Here is a 17,389-nt window from a genome sequence, read left to right as displayed (position 1 = left end):
AAATAATAACCAGTGTTTATACTTTGATTTAGTATTAGAAGTATTTCTACTACTAGATTATTAGTCTGAAGAAAACCAAAAGACTTTTGAATTTAGTGGCATTTATTCATGATTAACACCAATATGCAACTTTCAAGCATATGGATGAATAACCTGTTCAGGTAATAGTGATCAGTTTTTAAGCACCTGTTAGGTACAAAAGCTAATTTGATTAGACAATAGAAAGCAATAGCGTATTTTCCAAATTTAAGGAAATATTTTGTGATTTTTAAAAACTATGTGAAGATCATATGTAGTCCCAAAATAGCATCACTGTATCATCCTTTATCTCTAAATGTGGCATGTGTATCACTCATTTCTAATCCATACATATTATATTGCTGAACAACTCAGAGATCTCAAGATCAGTAATATGTATACTCTATATAAAATCACAAATGTCTTCGTAACTAGTGTTAGAATCTACCCTTGTACACATATATTTGGCTAATGAAAAATATCACAATCAGATTAAAGCAATATTGATAGAATATATTGCCTCTATAAAAATATGTTACTTTCTTGGGCCATTTGTTCAGCACTATTTAAAACAAAGCTCTAACACATCTAGTTCCAAATATACTCAGTGCATAAATAGTATGTAGGCACATTCATGTATAAAATTAAAATTCGTTGATTTTGTAGGACTAAAGGGAAGTAAAATTCTAGTGATGGTAAGGCTTCACTGCTTCTCCACAAGGCCATGCTCTCAAAACAGCTCTATGAAATGCTTGCAGGATAGTTCTCCTGGATTTGCCTCTCCCAAAATTTACTTGCCACATCCTAGTATGAGACACAATCATTCCAGCATATGCAGGATTTCTTGCAAAAAAGAAATCTTAAAAGCAATAGAAAACTAATTCTGTAGGAAGAGCTTGAATTTTCACCACTGTCTCATGAATAGGAACAATAGCAAATGAAGCAGGTACTGCTTTGGCCTGATTACTCACCATAGAGAATGTTTTCTTCTACAAAAAATAAAAGATATTCCATATATGGATAGAATTTAAATCTTGTGTTAAAAGGCTATATTCAATTCATTGGAAAGGATGATCTTAAAATGAAGACGACATCTATATTTCCAGGGCAAGAACCCCGCACCATCCCAGATGAAAAATAAAACTCCAGCAAGTATGTCAGTTGGCTTTAGTTCCCCATGGTTGGCATAACTACTGCAGGCTTGGTAACAGTGGCATCTTCCTCTTTCCATTGGGAAATAACTGTCTTCAGCTGTGTATAGAACTGCACCCCCTGAAAGAAACAGATAATGAGGTATAGAATTTATGCCAGCCTACGATGGAAAATTACTGGAACTTAAGAAAAAAACATGAGACAAGCTGCTGCAACTTTGCTATGAAATACAGTATGCTACTAAGCACAGCCCTTCCACATTCCACTTCACAGACACAATAACATAAATATGTTTTTTTAAAAAGTTACCTGTTTGCCATAGAAATTGGTATCCCCCCTGAAAGATCCACGGGAGCCAGTGAAGGAGAACATTGGCAAAGGCACCGGAATAGGAACATTCACACCAATCTAAATCAAAATATGTTCTTGTTTAATATAAAAAATTATTTCACATTTCATTTAATTTGGCTCTCAGTTCACCATCAATAAATGGCAAATAGCTACATGAGAGTGAGAGAAAAACAGTGGTGTCTGCAGTGCAATATTATTGACGCGACTCATTTTTTAAAGTAGTGCAGCAAGTCTAGGAAGCAAACTGATGAATCTTCTCACTATAATTATACACTAGTATAAAACTGGGAGGCCTATATATGTCACAACTTTTCAGCTAAATCTTACAAGTTATCTGAAAAATTAGAACACTGGGAAATTGATCCATCTAGTGTTATTCAAAACTGTCAACAGTTCTTCAAGTTATTGGTGTTAACAGGTTCTACATAAGAGATCCTCTTTTATTTACCTGTCCAACATCCACTAAATGGGAGTATTTCCGGGCAGTGGCACCATTAGTGGTGAAGATTGCTGTTCCATTCCCATAAGGATTGTTATTCACTATTTCAATTGCATCATCCAGACTGTTTGCTTCCAAAACCACTAGAACTGGTCCAAATATTTCCTCCTTATAGCAGGTCATATTAGGCTACCAAAACAGAAAAATGTGAGATGGCATACACACCTCAGAGAGACAATGCAGAAAATCTTATTTATTATACTATTGAAAAAAGAATTTTCATTTACAAAGCATGATTCACATGTCTTTCACATAACCGTTGAAGCAATGACTACCACTCTGGGCTCTGATTATCCAGCACTATACACAACATGGATCACCTAAGAAAGAAGAGGAAGGCATTTAAGGCATTTTTTTAAAAAAATAAAAATTAAGCAGCAAATTCCTAAGTGGTGTAAATAACTCCAATTAAAAACTCAGTATGCTCAGCAATAATGGAATGTAGAATGACTGGAAAAGAAAAATGAGAATAAAACGGTGTGCTTGGGGCGGTTATTGCCTGAAAGTTCAAACAAAAATAGTCCAATTAAGAAATCAGAAGAAAGAAAAAAAGGGCAAAAGTTTTGTTACAGACCACACACAAATACCACAGCTAAAAACCTGCAAATTCTTTGACCTAGTATGGTATGCTGGCCAGTGCAACAATTTAGATGTATAAAACAGATCCCAATTCTGATATAAAATGCACTACCTGACCTTAATTCCCTGATTGCTACAGAAGGCCTGCAATTTAATCTTACAGAACCTTACTTAGAAGCCAGACCTCTTATGCAACTCTTATAGAATCATAGAGTTCCTTGATGTACTGGCCAGGTATAAAAGAAAGAAATCAGCTCTTTTCCCCTCTTAGCTGTTGCTCCTACATCATTTTAACAACATCTTTAGAACTAGTTGGATTAGAAATAGATATGTCATACTCATGGCCTGCATCTTTCAATAATCCTAAACTTTCTACAGAAAAGTAGTATATCTTTGAATAAATAACTCCTATCAACTCTGTCCTAGTGAAACTTGGTCATGCAAAATGCAGCTAGGTGGGCATTTATATGTGCACCTAGAACTACACATATTATACCTCTGCTCCACGAGCTACATTGGCTACCTATTTTATTTATTAGATTTTTATCCCACCTTTATTACTTCTAAATAACTCAAAGCATCAAGTATGCAATATTCTGTAATACTCTTTCCTCCTCCGTTTCCCTCAACAACAAACTTGTGACGTGGGTTGGGCTGAGAGAGTGACTGGACCAAAGTCACCCAGCAGCTTTCATGTCTAAGGTAGGACTAGAACCCAGTGCCCTGCTTTCAAAGCTAACACCTTCACTACCAAACCAAACTTTGCTTATGGGTCCAATTCAAGGTGCCAGTAATAACTTATAAAGCTCTACATGGCCTGGGGCCGGGTTATTTGAAGAACCACCTCTTTCCAGCGACATCTACTACTTGTTGTGAGTTCCATCCACTAGAGCAGGGGTAGGCAACATCGGCTCTTTTATGACTCATGGACTTCAACTCCCAGAATTCCTGAGCCAGCATGGGAGTTGAAGTCCATGAGTCATAAAAGAGCCGAGGTTGCCTACCCCTGCACTAGAGAATGTCATCTGGTGGTGCACAGGAGAAGGTCTGTATCAGCTGCTGCACCTGCCCAATGGAATATCATTCCTCCTGGGGTCTGGCTGGCATTGACTTGGCTGGCCTTCTGGAAGGACTTGAAGAACTAGCTTTGCCATCTGGACTGATCAGAAAGTGGTATGGAGCTCATAAAATGGATGTACTGTTCTTGAATGTCTGTGCTTTCCCCAGTGACTGCATTGTACAGCTTTTAATTATTTGTTTTTAATGTCTTATGTTGTTTGACTTTTTTAACTGTTTGGTATTATGTTTTGATTGTAAGGCACTTGGAGTTACAGATTTGACATGGGCAGCTGTAGTAATTGAATCTATCCATCCATCCATCCATCCATCCATCCATCCATCCATCCATCCATCCATCCATCTCATCATCCCTGCCAGGAATGCAATCCTACGAGAAAACAAATTTGAATCCTCAGTTTTTATTTTTCTCATACAGCAGATAATTCATTTTTCTTGCTTTCTTTTGGACTGTCTCCAATGTTACAATTATTTTTACTGCAGTTAACAAATTACCGATTAAGCAAATCCAGCTTCCCCAATTAACTTTGCTTGTTGAAAGCCTCCTGGGAAGGTCACAAATCACAATCACAACGATCAAAGGACACCATAAGCACTATAAACGTGAGCTGGTTGCCAAGCACCAAAATTGCTATCAAGTGACTGTGGGGATGGTGCGATGATCTTAACTTTGAGGCTGGATCACAAGTCACTTTTTCGGAGACCCTTGTAACTTCAAGCTGTTGTGAAATGAATGGTCCTAAGTTGAGGACCATCTGTACTTTCAATTTCACAGAAAGTTAGCAGAAAGGAATGCTGTTACCTAATGTGTCACTGGCACAGTGACACATTATTTACATCACCGACATAATCATTAATGACAACAAGATCACTGAAAATATGTTTCAACACTTCTCCAAACATATTATTTGGTAGGGTCCTAATACAGGTAGTGCTCAACTTACGACCACAATTGAGCCCAAAATTTCCATTGCTAAGCAAGACAGTTCTTAAGTGAGTTTTGTCCCTTTTACAGTCTTTCTTGTCAGAGTTATTAAATGAATCACTGCAGTTGCTAAGTTAGTAATTTGGTTAAGTGAATCTAGCTTCCTCATTGACTTTGCTTGTCAGAAGGTTGCAAAAAGTGATCACTTTGTCACTCCAGGACACTTCAATCATCATAAATACAAGCCAGTTGCCAAGACTCCGAATTTTGATCATGTGATCATGGGGTGCTGCAACTGTTGTGTGAAAAATGATCATGTCACTTTTTTCAGTGCTGTTGTAACTTTGAATGGTCACTAAATGAATGGTTATTGTCAAGGTAATAATTTAGAAGCTAACCAGCTAATGTATAATGTAATGATGGGAATGAGTCAGCAGGGTCTATGTCCCTTTAAGAGCCAGCTGTGTCTCTTTAAGAGTCTTTGTATAAAAGGAAGGTTCTGCTGCTGTATTCTCTCTTCCATTTCCTGCTGTAATTGTGGTTTGTTGGATCCTGCTGTATCAGCACATGTATGTATATTGTTCCTGGTATATGATATTGTAGATAAAGATAAACCATCATTTAATATAGACCACTGTTTACTCTGTTTACTCCTGGGTTATCTCACGCAATAAGACTGTGCATGCTCTGACAGTTATAAGTTGACGACTACTTGTAACTTAGCCATTTCTTCTCTACTCTTTTTACTGTATTTTAGGCAGGATTTAGTTTCCTATGCCTGCAGTCTAATTCTTAAATACTCTTTGTATGCTAGCCAAAATTCAGTATTTAAATTTTGAGTACTTAAGATGCCTATTTATAATGTTTTATTCAGGAGTAGGATTCACCGGGCATATCTACCTTTGTAATTTCTTAAGTTTGTCCCCTTTTAGATATACATAAAACATATTTTTGCCATTTCACTGACAGATCATTTACAAACTATTCAGAATCTACTTTATTGCAAAGTAAGCAAGCTTTAGGACATTTTCAACATTTCAAAAAATAATCAGACACTAATTCTTTTAATATGAGAGGAAGAATTATTTCTTGGGTCATTTTAGATTTCCCTTCTTTATTTTTAAAGCTGGTAAGAATGATCAATCCACTAACTCACCTTGACTTTACCAAGAATAGTAGGTCCAACAAAATTACCATTTTCAAATCCTTTCACTCTGATTTTTCGACCATCAAGAAGAACATTAGCTCCTTCCTTTGCTCCACTGTCAATCAATTGGCAGACCCGTTCCCTAGCCTGTGGACTGATCAGGGGTCCCAGATCTGCTCCAGGTTGATCTCCTATAATACACAAAAATTGCTCAGAGCCTAAAATCAGGCTTCATTAAAACTGCAATAAAATAAGACAGTTAAACAAAATATTCTGTAACAGGTCATCAGGCTGCACTTAAGATTGTTATTTAATATTGCTATTAACAATTGCTATTTAATATTTGTTCAATATATTTTGTTTACCCAAGGTACAATAGCCATATTATTTAGTTTAAACAATTTATTTCTTACTATTCGTACTAATTGCTCTAGTTCTTCCTTTTTGTACTCAGGTATTTACCTAGGCAAGTAACCCATTCTATGTGTTTTTAAATACTGTAATAAGCATTTTGGTTGCTCTTGTATTAAACTATCTCAACTTAAGAAAAATACAAATTTATCTAATAACTTATAATAGCGTTTGCAATGGTCATTTTGGGCTCAAAGTGAGTATTTCAGAATCAAGATGCCCTCAGTTCGACAAAAACCTTGGAACAGCATAGCTGAAAGTGACCCTGCTGTATGTCAAGAATACAAGGGTCACTGAAGTTGTTTATGTTAAGACTCACATGGGAGGAATGGAATCGTCCTGCCCCCATCCATCTGCTGGAGAAGGAGGGAAGCAAGGAAGTTGTTTACCTGTTCTCTGGCAGAAAGAACCCTTTGTTCCAACTGCTAGTTACTCTTGAATTATGGTAGCAAGGGGAAAAGACATTGTACCATTAGTTAGAGGAACAAGAACCATCAACTGCATGTCTTCCTAATCTGCAAGCCTGGTGGAACTTTATTTTTTTCATTTATGTTGGTGACTTTGGAGTATAGTTCTGGTCAGCAGGATATAAATGAACAAAATAAAGACCCATTGTGGGACACTGTGATTGTTGATTGTCTACATCAATCAGCTTTCCTCAAACGAATGTCTTCCAAATTTGCTGAATTTCAATTTTGAAAACCCTAAATAAACGTAGTAAAATGCTAAAAATTCTGGGAAATGGTTCAGCTCATCTAAGGGAATCAGACTAGGAAGGCTGTTCTGCATGCAAACAACTGCCCATGACAGACCAGATTATAAAAACACACCTGCATTAACTCGCAAATTCTTTGCTTTTTCCACCAGTTCTGGTAGCCATTTCTGAGACTCCCCTACCAAGATTGCAGCAGACAATGCCATGCACCGCTGGCCAGCAGCTCCAAAAGCTGCTCCAATCAGTTGATTTAGTGTGTTCTCCTTATTGGCATCCGGCATCACTACTCCATGATTCTTAGCTCCCTACAATATAACATACAGGCCCTCAAATATACTGAATGTACATTTTATAGCTATCTCTAGATCTGCCTTTCTCTTATATATGTAAGCAAGAAGTTAAAAATAGCTGAAGTATATAAAACATACAAATCTCATGCTTGATGAAAAGCTGACAATAGTAAAGAAATGTTGGAAAAGCCCCATATGCATGAATTCACGCACAACATTGTGACTCTCTAGTAAAATTGTACGAAGTAATTGTTTTGATTGACATGAGAAACATAGTTCAATTACATAACATTTAGATTAGATTTATTGATTAGATTTATTGAATTTATATGCCGCCCTTCTCCCTAAGAACTCAGGGCGGCTCACAACAAAAAATTTAAGAAACATGGAATACAAAATTTAAAAAAGAATTAAACAGTAAATGTAATAGATACATGACAATTTAACTCAATAAAAGCCAAATTTAAAAAACATAAGTCAGTCCAGACCCGCTTGTTGGAATAACCAGGTGTTTAGGTCACGGCGGAAAGACCGAAGGTCAGGGGCCGTCCGCAGCTCCGGAGGCAGTTCATTCCAGAGGGTCGGCGCGCCCACAGAGAAGGTTGTCCCCCTGGGGGTCGCCAGACGGCATTGCCTGGCCGACAGCACCCTGAGGAGGCTGACTCTGTGGGAGTAAACCGGGCGATGGGAGGTTGACAATGGCAGCATGCGGTCTTGCAAGTACCCCGGGCCTAAGCCATGTAGGGCTTTAAAGGTTATTACCAGCACCTTGAATCGCACCCGGAGGGTAACCAGAAGCCAATGCAGCTCGCAGAGGAGTGGTGTAACATGAGAGTATCGAGATACTCCCATAAGCACCTGCATGGCCGCATTTTGTACCAGCTGAAGCCTCCGGGTGCACTTAAAGGGCAGCCCCATGTAAAGAGCATTGCAGTAATCCAGGCAAGAAGTGACGAGGGCATGGGTAACCGTGCATAGGGCATCTCGGTCCAGAAAGGGGTGCAACTGGCGCACTAGGCGAACCTGTGCAAAGGTCCCCCTGGTCACGGCCGTTAGATGATCTTCCAAATTAAGCTGTGAATCCAGGAGGACACCCAAGTTGCGGGCCCTTTCTGTATGTCAAACTTCAGGATGTATCATCTAATTCCTGTAATTCTTAGTTAGCTTGTCTAGAGTTTTCCATCCTGCATTTATTTACCCTGGAATTCTTTGTGGCAAAATAACATCAGAATTGTGCTGGCTAATTAATTCCAAAGGAAGATAAGGACTTGATGAAGATGGGAAGGCAGAATGTATACATTTTAAGCAAATTTTAAATATTATATTATTCTTTAACTCCCCTAAATTTCTATTGGAGCAGGGAATATAATACTCTATCCAGTACTGAGAATAACTATAAGTAAGAATAAAAAAAACATTTTGACTAAAGAGTTATTCAGTGGCACAATTCATACAAAACTTTTAAGTCAGGATTTTTAAACATGAGATACAAAGTGAAGAAAAGCTTCACATTAGAAACCAAACCATTATGCTTTTTTCAATACACATAGATACTGTATAAATAATTTGTTTAGCTGTATTTGAAATGACAATCTTTTAATTTTTGTCATTTCAATGAAACTGTAAATCAGACCTGAAGTTTAAAGCACAAAATAATATTTCAAATGTTTTGATAGATAGCTTTTTGGTAAAAATGGAGTGATTTTTTTTAATTTGAGTTTTACCATATTGGCCTGGACTCTCTTGCCATGTTTTGAACCTCTTTCATAGATGTATTCTCCAGCCTGATTAGATCCAACAAAGCTGATGGCTTTAATATCTGGATGATCACAAATAAAGTTCACAGCTTTAAACAAAAACAAAGAAGAAAAATGAAACACTGATAATTACAAGACATTATTAAAAATCTTTTCTGTAGTTTATATAAGTAATAATTAAAAATTACTCATTTTTTCCATCTCCAATTATCCTAAAAACTAAAACTGTAATGTTCTCAATTAACGTCCTTACAATTAAAACCATGTGGGGTTTTTTTTTTTGGGGGGGGGGTAGCTACTTGGATTTCCTTAAATGGCAAATTTACTTCCTTTTCCCTACATGGAAGCACAAATGCACAATCACAATCATTTGATCTACAGTCATAAACTACCCAATCACACTTGATAACTGGGATACTCAAAAGCAGGGGAAATAAGACTTTTTCTAGTCACTTGATAACATACTTATGAAGAGGACACTTCTGTAAAAAAACAAAACGATGGAAGAATTTACTAATTCCTCAGTCTGAATTAGTAAACTAGGAATACAAGCATGTAACGTGAGTATTTTTCCCTGTTTTGACTTATATATTCCATAACTATCTGTGCACCGAAGGGGGGAGGCCTTTCAAAACCTCCCTTGCCATTACCTTCATGTTGTCCATGGATAATGTTTAGTGTTCCATCAGGTGCACCAGCATCCTGCAACAGCTGGGCAAGGAACATAAGGGCTCCTGGAACACGCTCCGAAGGCTTCATCAAGAAGGTGTTTCCACACACCATGGCCATAGGAAACATCCAAAGAGGAATCATAGCTGGGAAGTTAAAAGGTGCAATGCCTGCGCACACACCCAGAGGCAAGCGATAGGTGCAAGTGTCCATGTCTTTAGTAATGGAGGGAAGGGTTTCACCCAACATGAGAGATGTCACGCTGCACGCATGTTCAACCACTTCTGCAAAACAAAACAAATAGAAAAGTCTCTTTCTCAGTTCCTGTTCTTTAACTTCCAAATTCTTTCTTCAAATCATTTTAAGTTTTAAATGCCACTATAGGTAGCCCTCAACCTACAACAGTTCATTTGGTGACCATTCAAAATTACAACGGCACTGAAAAAAGTGACTTTTGACCGTTTTTCACACTTACGACCATTGCAGCACCCCCATGGTCATGCAATCAAAATCCAGATGCTTGGGAACTGACTCATATTTATAATGGTTGCCAGGTCCTGAGGTCCTGTGATCATCTTTTGCAAATTTCTGACAAGCAAAGTCAGACTCACGTAACAACCACATTACTAATTTAACAACTGCAGTGATTCATAACGTAATTCACAACATACAATGATTCATAATTCAGAACTGTGGCAAGAAAGCTCTTAAAATGGGGCAAAACTCATTTAACAACTGTCTCACTCAGCAACAGAAATTTGCTAAATTGTGGGTAAGTTGTGGCCTTAAGTCGAGGACTACCTGTAAAAACCCTAAGAAAAACAGACAGAAAAAATACAGAAAGAAATCTTGGGTAAAGCCCATCTTCCCAACCTGGTGAATCTAGGGTTGCCAACTCCGTCTGAAATCAATCTTGCAGATTTTCCTCTTCCCTCTCCCCACTAAATGTTTCTAAGAGGCACTGATAGTGTGCATTCATAGTGTAGATATATGCAAATATCTGCCAGAAGACACACTCTAAAAAAACACAGGGACAGGACAAAAAATAATGAGTTAATATCTATTGACTGAAAATATTTGCCTGTAAAACAGTGTACTGCATTTAGAAATTAACAGATTACCATTCTGCTTGTACAAGTTAATTCTTTCATACGTATAGTCCAATCTTACACCCAGGAGCACACAATATATTCCCTTTGTTTCCAAACAAAAAGAAGGGGAAAACACTAACGTGGAGTACTTTGAGAAAAAAAAGGGGAAATGGTGGTAGCGGAGACGAAACTTGTATATAAAAAAAAGAAAGAGGCAACTTGAAAGGGAAATAAATTTTAAAAAGCTCTTTTTAGAAAGGGTTATTTTCTCCAGACTTAACATTGCTTTCCAATCAAGGATACTCAAGAGTACTGTTCAAATGTATCTTTTCAGCAGGAACGTTTGAAGTCATCTCCATCTCTTGCTTATTCCTTTAATTTCAATAGTTTCTTTGTGTCTTATCTCTGGCTTCCTGAACTCACAGGTATTTTGGTGCCATAAATCTGGTTTTGTGCCACCAAGGCAGCTATATTCCAAATTAGGGGTCCTGTTAATTGTCCTAAACTCAGACAATGAACCCCATAGCCCAGAAAACCCAGCGTTTGGCTGACACTTGTACATATAAATATGCAGAGTTATTCCCAAGCCTTCTAATAAGATTTGGACTTTGGCAGTAGTAGCAGCAAAAGTGATACATCAGGAAAAAGAGGACTTACTTATACCAAAATGTAATTCAAAACTCAACAATCATAGATAATTCTGCAGTATCCCATTAAGAGGCTATATGATTAGGGATATACAAAATTCAACAATTTAGGAATGTCATATCCAGGTCAGCTGAATGCATTTTAGATTTGAGGAACTTGCAACCAGAAACTACCAAATTATGCCCCACAGTGCTATGAACCAGAGGAAGTACTTTGAAGAAAGGCAGAAGATATACATAAGAAATACATATTAAATAAAAAGGAAAAGGAAAAAAAACAAACTAGCCAAACAGACTACCTCAGATGATGCTGACAATCTAGAAAGGATGCCCTAATTGAAGTCTCCACTGAGATATTTGGATAAAATGGTCTTCATGGTTCCTCCCAACTCTGATTCTCTGATACCAGCATAAGATGGATAGTGGAGGAAAATAGGATTAAGACTGAACAAAAACCAGGCAAAAAGCATTTATAATGATTATGGTGTATTAAATTCCCAATACAAAAGTCCAGAGGTAGGAGCTATGCGCCTGAGATCCTGAGAGTTAAGTTCTTTGGGAACATTCTCATCTTCCTATAGCCCAAAAAAACTGTTCTCCATGTACAGCAAGAGGCAAACATAAGCAGCTTACGGAGGCCCCGGAACACATCTCCCTCTGCATCAGCCAAGGTCTTTCCTTGCTCCAAGGTGATCAGTTTTGAAATTTCTTTCTGTAGATAAGAAGAGAATCAATAAATGAGGGGGAAAACTACAACAATTCAGCAAATTTCTGGAAAAACACATTGTTCTGCAATAGGCCAATTTACCCAGAAAACAACAGATGACTTGCAATGCCCATCTTCCCTACCTGCTACTTTTTAATTAGCATTTTTTTTTTACAAAACCTGAAGACCGAAGCTTGATATGCTGGCAAAAAAAAGAACAAATATAACAAACATCTTCCCGCACTTATGTATTTTTTGTCTATTTGTAATATGTACATTTATAGGTGAACACTCTTTAATTTTGCTCTTCTTTGCATTGGCTCTTTAGGAAAGAGCAGTTCCTCACCAGATTATCCTTGATGAGCTGCTGGTACCGCAGGAAGATTTGCTGTCGACTCAGAACAGATACCTCAGACCAGCTTGGCAAAGCCTTTTTGCATGAAGCCACTGCTGCTTCCATCTCACTCTGTGTGGCTTTTGGGACTCGACCAACAACTTCATTGGTAGCCTTTTAGAATGACATTTCCGTAGAATTAAATAATTACAACAACTGAAATTCTCCCAGTAGCCAGCCAAGTGTTCTTTAGACCAGGGGTCCTCAACCTTGGCAACTTTTAAGACTTGTGGACCTCAGCTCCCAGAATTCCTCAGCCAGCAGCTGGCTGAGGAAATCTGGGAGTTGAAGTCCACAAGTCTTAAAGTTGCCAAGGTTGAGGACCCCTGCTTTAGACAGCATGACTCTATTATGGAATGCGTTCCTAGCGCTATTTCCAATTCAAAGTAAAGATACTTAGATTAATATTGCTGTTTTTAATGTAGTAATAGAAACTGTAAACTGTAATATGCAGCCGGTACACTGATTATATAGTTTTCCAAGAACATATTAAGAATATTTATGTTGCTCCACATAAAGCAGAAATGGGAAACTTCTTAGCAGGGCACATCCAATCAGTAGGTTTATTTCTCAACCCCACCTCTCCTTGTAGACAAAGAAAAATTCTTATCTCCAAGCAGTTGCTGACTGAAGATAAGAGCTTTCCCTTAACCTGGGCACAAATAGGTGATTAAAAATAAGCGTGATTTTGCTACTTCTGTCTGGAATCAATCTTTAAAAAATTTCCAAGAGGCCTTAATTGCACAATAATTAAATATTCTGGAAGAAATATTTAGTTATCAAGGAAACTACATGGAAATAGCCATAAAAATCATCAGCAGTTGAAGTCACCTTAAAGACATTTTTAAAAGTCCTTAGAGGCCATATTGGGAAGGAAATCCCAATGAAAAAAGCCCCTTTTTGATGAAATTGGGCTTTTAAAAAAATCTCCATTGAGGCAGCTTAAGAACACCTGGCAAGGAAATGACTACTTGCCTTTTATCATCAGCAGCCTAAAACCTCCATTACCTTCAATTGTGGTTCTTAAAAACTTAATTGTTATTTAGAGTGCAGTTATTTTTTTCTGTGTAGGGAGCTCTGATAGTTTGGGGAGAAGGGTATTTGGACAGGATAAAGCTGAAAGAATGGGAAACAAGAAGGGTGAGATTTGCATGTGGCCTCATAAACATATATTTGGAGCTCTATGTCTATTGGCCCAGCTCACCCACTCAAAACAATGGCCCCAACTAATCCTGGGATGGCATTCTGGCAAGTGTTACCATCCATTCCTGACAGTTTGGTCCTTGGTTCCAAATAGATTCTTCTGTCAAGTTTAATTGTTGAATTAATAAAACTGGTTTGAACATCTCCAAGATCATTTCTGGAGGATCCTCTGGAATGGATTATGGCAAATGGTTGGATGGGAGATAAGAAAGTCCCATAGCATTAGTGGATTTCCATTTACACAATATTGGATTTGAGTAAATGCTTCCTGTCCTGACCCATCAATGAGAACATGTGATAATTTGATGGGTTTATACAAAATGAATTTCGTGTTAATAAACTGTATTAAAAACTGCATTACCCAGAACTATAATTTAATCAGTTTCCATAAACTCTCTACAAATATGCAAATATTTTACACCTTGATATAACAAGATTTTGAAATTAAGGAAAAGCTTATTTATTCTTAATTTCCTAAAGAGGATGATTTAGAAGAAGCAAGAAATCTAAAGGAAAATATGTGTGAAAGAAACTTCATGCAAAGGATTCCATTTCTCCTCCCACATATTTCCTGTAGGCTGCTTACTTCTTCTAAATTATCCTCTTTAGGAAATTAAAAATAAATAAACTTTTCCTTCATTTAAATTCTTGCTATAACGTATTTATTTAAATGACTTAAAAACTGTTTAGAATGTCATTTGTTTTCTGTCTCAAAAATAAACCCAATATTACTTACAGGGTTGTAAATTTCAATCCATTCATTACTTTTTGACTCCACAAACTTGCCATCAATGAACAATTTGGTTGTTGGCTGTAGAATACAAAATACTGATTAATGCATACTGAAATGTTGTAAAAGCAAGATGAGATTACTCTTTGCACTTAATAAAACTCATATTAATTCTATTTGTCCCCATTTGCTATTCATGGTATCTTTTACAAAACAGAACTCTTTTATTTTTGACTAATGTTAATGAATCTCAAAGTAAGTGGATCAAAAATTACTAACAGCACAATCTGCAAGACTGTTAAAGCCATTTTTATTACAATAAGCAGTTAAGACCACTCTAGTTACTCCTCTGCTTTCTGTTGACAATAATATGTTTTGCTCTAAGGCCAAAGTATCCCAGACAAAGTGATGCTGCCCTAGTTTTAACTGTTGTTTTACTCTAACGTTGACCAGAATACTATTCATCTCCATCTACAAGTTGAGACAAATAATGCATAATGGGGAAACATTTGCTTTATTCTAAGTTAATCTTTGTTTTCTTTCAAAAATAACTCACCACTGAAGTGGAGGAAATAAATGATGAGGAATGCCAGTTGAAATTTGTCTTCCTAGAGATCTATAAGGCAAAAAGGAAACAGAACCAACTAAGCACATCTATCCTATATTTCAAGAAGAAATCCAACTACGGTAACTCAAACTTGTCCAGAAGTGAGAAGCAAAGACACACCACATTCAGTTTTCTAAATTTTAATAATCACAGCAATAATCCTGTTATTAATATATTTTAGTGTTAGTAGCCTTAGTTGAATCAGGAAGTAAATAGATTCCATATACAAATAAAATATTGAAATAAGGCTGCTATTAATAAAGGTACACTGATAACTGCTTACCTAAATTTTACTTAGCCCTTATTTCAAAAAGGTAACTGTAAAATTCACAGTATAATTTGAAAGGCAATATAACAGAGGCAAGACTAAATGTCAAAAAAATCAGTCATAAAATATTGTACTTACATTGACCACCAGGAGGCATTACATTACTTGTTTCATCTTTATTGGGAATTATCAGATGCTGGTAGTCAGTTTTTATAGGATTCAAACCTTTTACTGATAATCTCATCATGTACATTCATATTTTTTTTAAAAAATTATATAGTGTATTCACTTTAGGAACTATCCATGTGCTGATGCTTGGCAGTTGCAGGAAAAGATATTGAGAAGCTACCAGTACTGCAAGGTTTTGGATTGTCTTTTGAGAAGCTATTGCTGTTTCTCTTTACTACTTTTTCGCACTGTAGAATGTAATATGATATTTTTGAATAGGGCACTCTAGTTGAAGAAACTTAAAAAGGAGTTATGCTTTTAAGAATTCTGTAATGTTTCCTTCCAACTGTGTAGGAAAATCAGCAGTAAACAATTTCCAGTACTTATTGACTAATTAATTTAAAACTTTTTCACCAAGAACTCAGGGAATCTTCCTATATTTTATTCCCGCAATAGCAAGTTTGATAGCATACATGGACTCAAACCAATGCTATTCCAATACCTTAATGCTTCATGTTACATTTGACCTTAACAGGACATTATCACTTGAAATAGACCCGAGAGTTCAGGCCTATAGTCCATATGTTACTTCACCATGTAACATTTCCTAGCAAAGAAACTAATATAGATATTGAATGGAGAAAAGTCAGTGTTCTCTAGCAGAAACATAATGCTCCTTAACAATCACCACTACCATCTGCCCTCCTTTGGAAAAACAGGATTGATTTTGGTTGAGTTTATTTATTTATATTACTCTCTAAGACTTAGGGATCTTATTGTCTCAAAATCTTTACAAATTTTCTTGACAGTCCCAGGAATCCGCAAATGAGGTGGGAGAAGGGACTCTGCACTTTCCCCACAGCCCATAATCCCCCCCACCTTCCGGCCCTTGGGTCCCCATCTTCATCCGTGCCCCCACAAGCGCAGCCTTCCAGCTGATATATTTACAGACAATTTAAAGTAGGCAAGGCTGTCCCATAGGCAGAAGAAGAAGGCTGAGCACTAACTAAAGCAGGGGTCTTCAAACTTGGCCTTTTTATGAGTTGTGGACTTCAACTCCCAGAATTCCTCAGCCAGGCACACTGGCTGAGGAATTCTGGGAGTTGAAGTCCACAACTCATAAAAGGGCCAAGTTTGAAGACTCATGAACTAAAGGGTAGGCAGCTTTTCGTTTTCTGCTGGAGTTGCATGGTAATCGGCGTCTGGCCCACGAGGAAACCTAATGGACCTTGGCTTGCTCTGAAAAAGGCCTCTCTCAAGCTAGCGGTGCCCACGCAGAGCGGAATTCTGCGCAGATCTTGGGATCCTATCCGTTCTCTTTCCCCGGGACCGCCCTTTACGTTAACTCACCGCCGATCTGAAGTTTGCGAAACCCTAAGCTAAGCTAGTCTTGCCAGCTGCTGCGTGATCTCATCGAGGGCGACCCACATGTTAAAAGGCTCTTTGCCCGGAGGAACCTCCAAGCAGGAGAATCACCAAAGGTCTGCCTTGTTCTATCTAGGGCAGGGGTAGGCAACCTTGGCTCTTTTATGACTCGCGGACTTCAACTCCCAGAATTCCCGAGCCAGCTATGCTGGCTCGGGAATTCTGGGAGTTGAAGTCCGCCAGTCATAAAAGAGCCAAGGTTGCCGACCCCTGATCTAGGGCAAAACGCCACCGCCTTTAGGGAAGAGAAGTCACTCAACCGCGAGGAGTTAAAGAGCAGGGCGCAAAATGCCACGGACGAGAAGGATCTCCCTGCCACGCAAAACGGCAGCGCTGAACTCCGCACGTGCAGGCTGGACGACATCTTACCCCCCACCCTCCCTCCCTCCCTCCGGCGACACTCCGTCTCTTTCGCGCGACCTCACCTCGAACCAGAAGCGCCGCCCTCCCCGGGACCCTCGAACCGCAGCCACGACCGCCATTCTTTCCAACGACCACCTGCCGCTCAGCGCCCTGCCCACTCCCAGCTCAAGAGCTGGGCGCCGCCCACCCCTTGTCTT

At 38.1% G+C, this 17,389-nt stretch overlaps 1 protein-coding gene across 4 annotated transcripts; it reads right to left on the bottom strand.

Moving 5' to 3' along the window:
• Positions 1–84: 84 nt before the first annotated feature.
• ALDH6A1 (aldehyde dehydrogenase 6 family member A1) lies at positions 85–17,387 on the bottom strand. 4 transcript variants are annotated; one of them, XM_081314684.1, is made up of 12 exons: positions 17,255–17,387; positions 14,918–14,977; positions 14,368–14,442; positions 12,381–12,542; positions 11,962–12,040; positions 9,572–9,874; positions 8,889–9,010; positions 6,990–7,179; positions 5,758–5,939; positions 1,970–2,149; positions 1,480–1,578; positions 85–1,290 (listed from the first exon to the last, which is right to left on the bottom strand). In XM_081314684.1, the coding sequence occupies exons 1-12, from the start codon at positions 17,309–17,311 to the stop codon at positions 1,186–1,188; spliced, it is 1,614 nt and encodes a 537-aa protein (XP_081170810.1). In that variant the 5' UTR covers positions 17,312–17,387; the 3' UTR covers positions 85–1,185. The 4 variants fall into 4 exon arrangements, 2 of the variants coding, with proteins under 2 accessions (XP_081170810.1, XP_081170811.1); XR_014024728.1 differs by lacking the exon at positions 85–1,290 and adding an exon at positions 2,248–4,046 and having other exon boundaries at positions 1,521–1,578; XR_014024727.1 differs by lacking the exon at positions 85–1,290 and having other exon boundaries at positions 1,516–1,578; positions 1,970–4,046.
• Positions 17,388–17,389: the final 2 nt, after the last annotated feature.

Source organism: Vipera berus (genome assembly GCF_964194415.1).
Source record: "Vipera berus genome assembly, chromosome: 1".
Classification (NCBI taxonomy): Eukaryota; Metazoa; Chordata; class Lepidosauria; order Squamata; family Viperidae; genus Vipera; species Vipera berus.
The sequence above is the reverse complement of the archived record's forward strand: the minus strand, read 5'-3'. Positions and strand labels throughout refer to the sequence as shown.

Coding starts and splice junctions, on each gene's coding strand:
- ALDH6A1 (XM_081314684.1), bottom strand. CDS start 17,311: ATGGCGGTCGTGGCTGCGGTTCGAGGGTCCCGGGGAGGGCGGCGCTTC. Junction 14,978..17,254: donor GGCGGCGCTTCTGGTTCGAG/GTGAGGTCGCGC, acceptor TTTGCCTTATAG/ATCTCTAGGAAGACAAATTT. Junction 12,543..14,367: donor GGATTGAAATTTACAACCCT/GTAAGTAATATT, acceptor TCATTCTAAAAG/GCTACCAATGAAGTTGTTGG.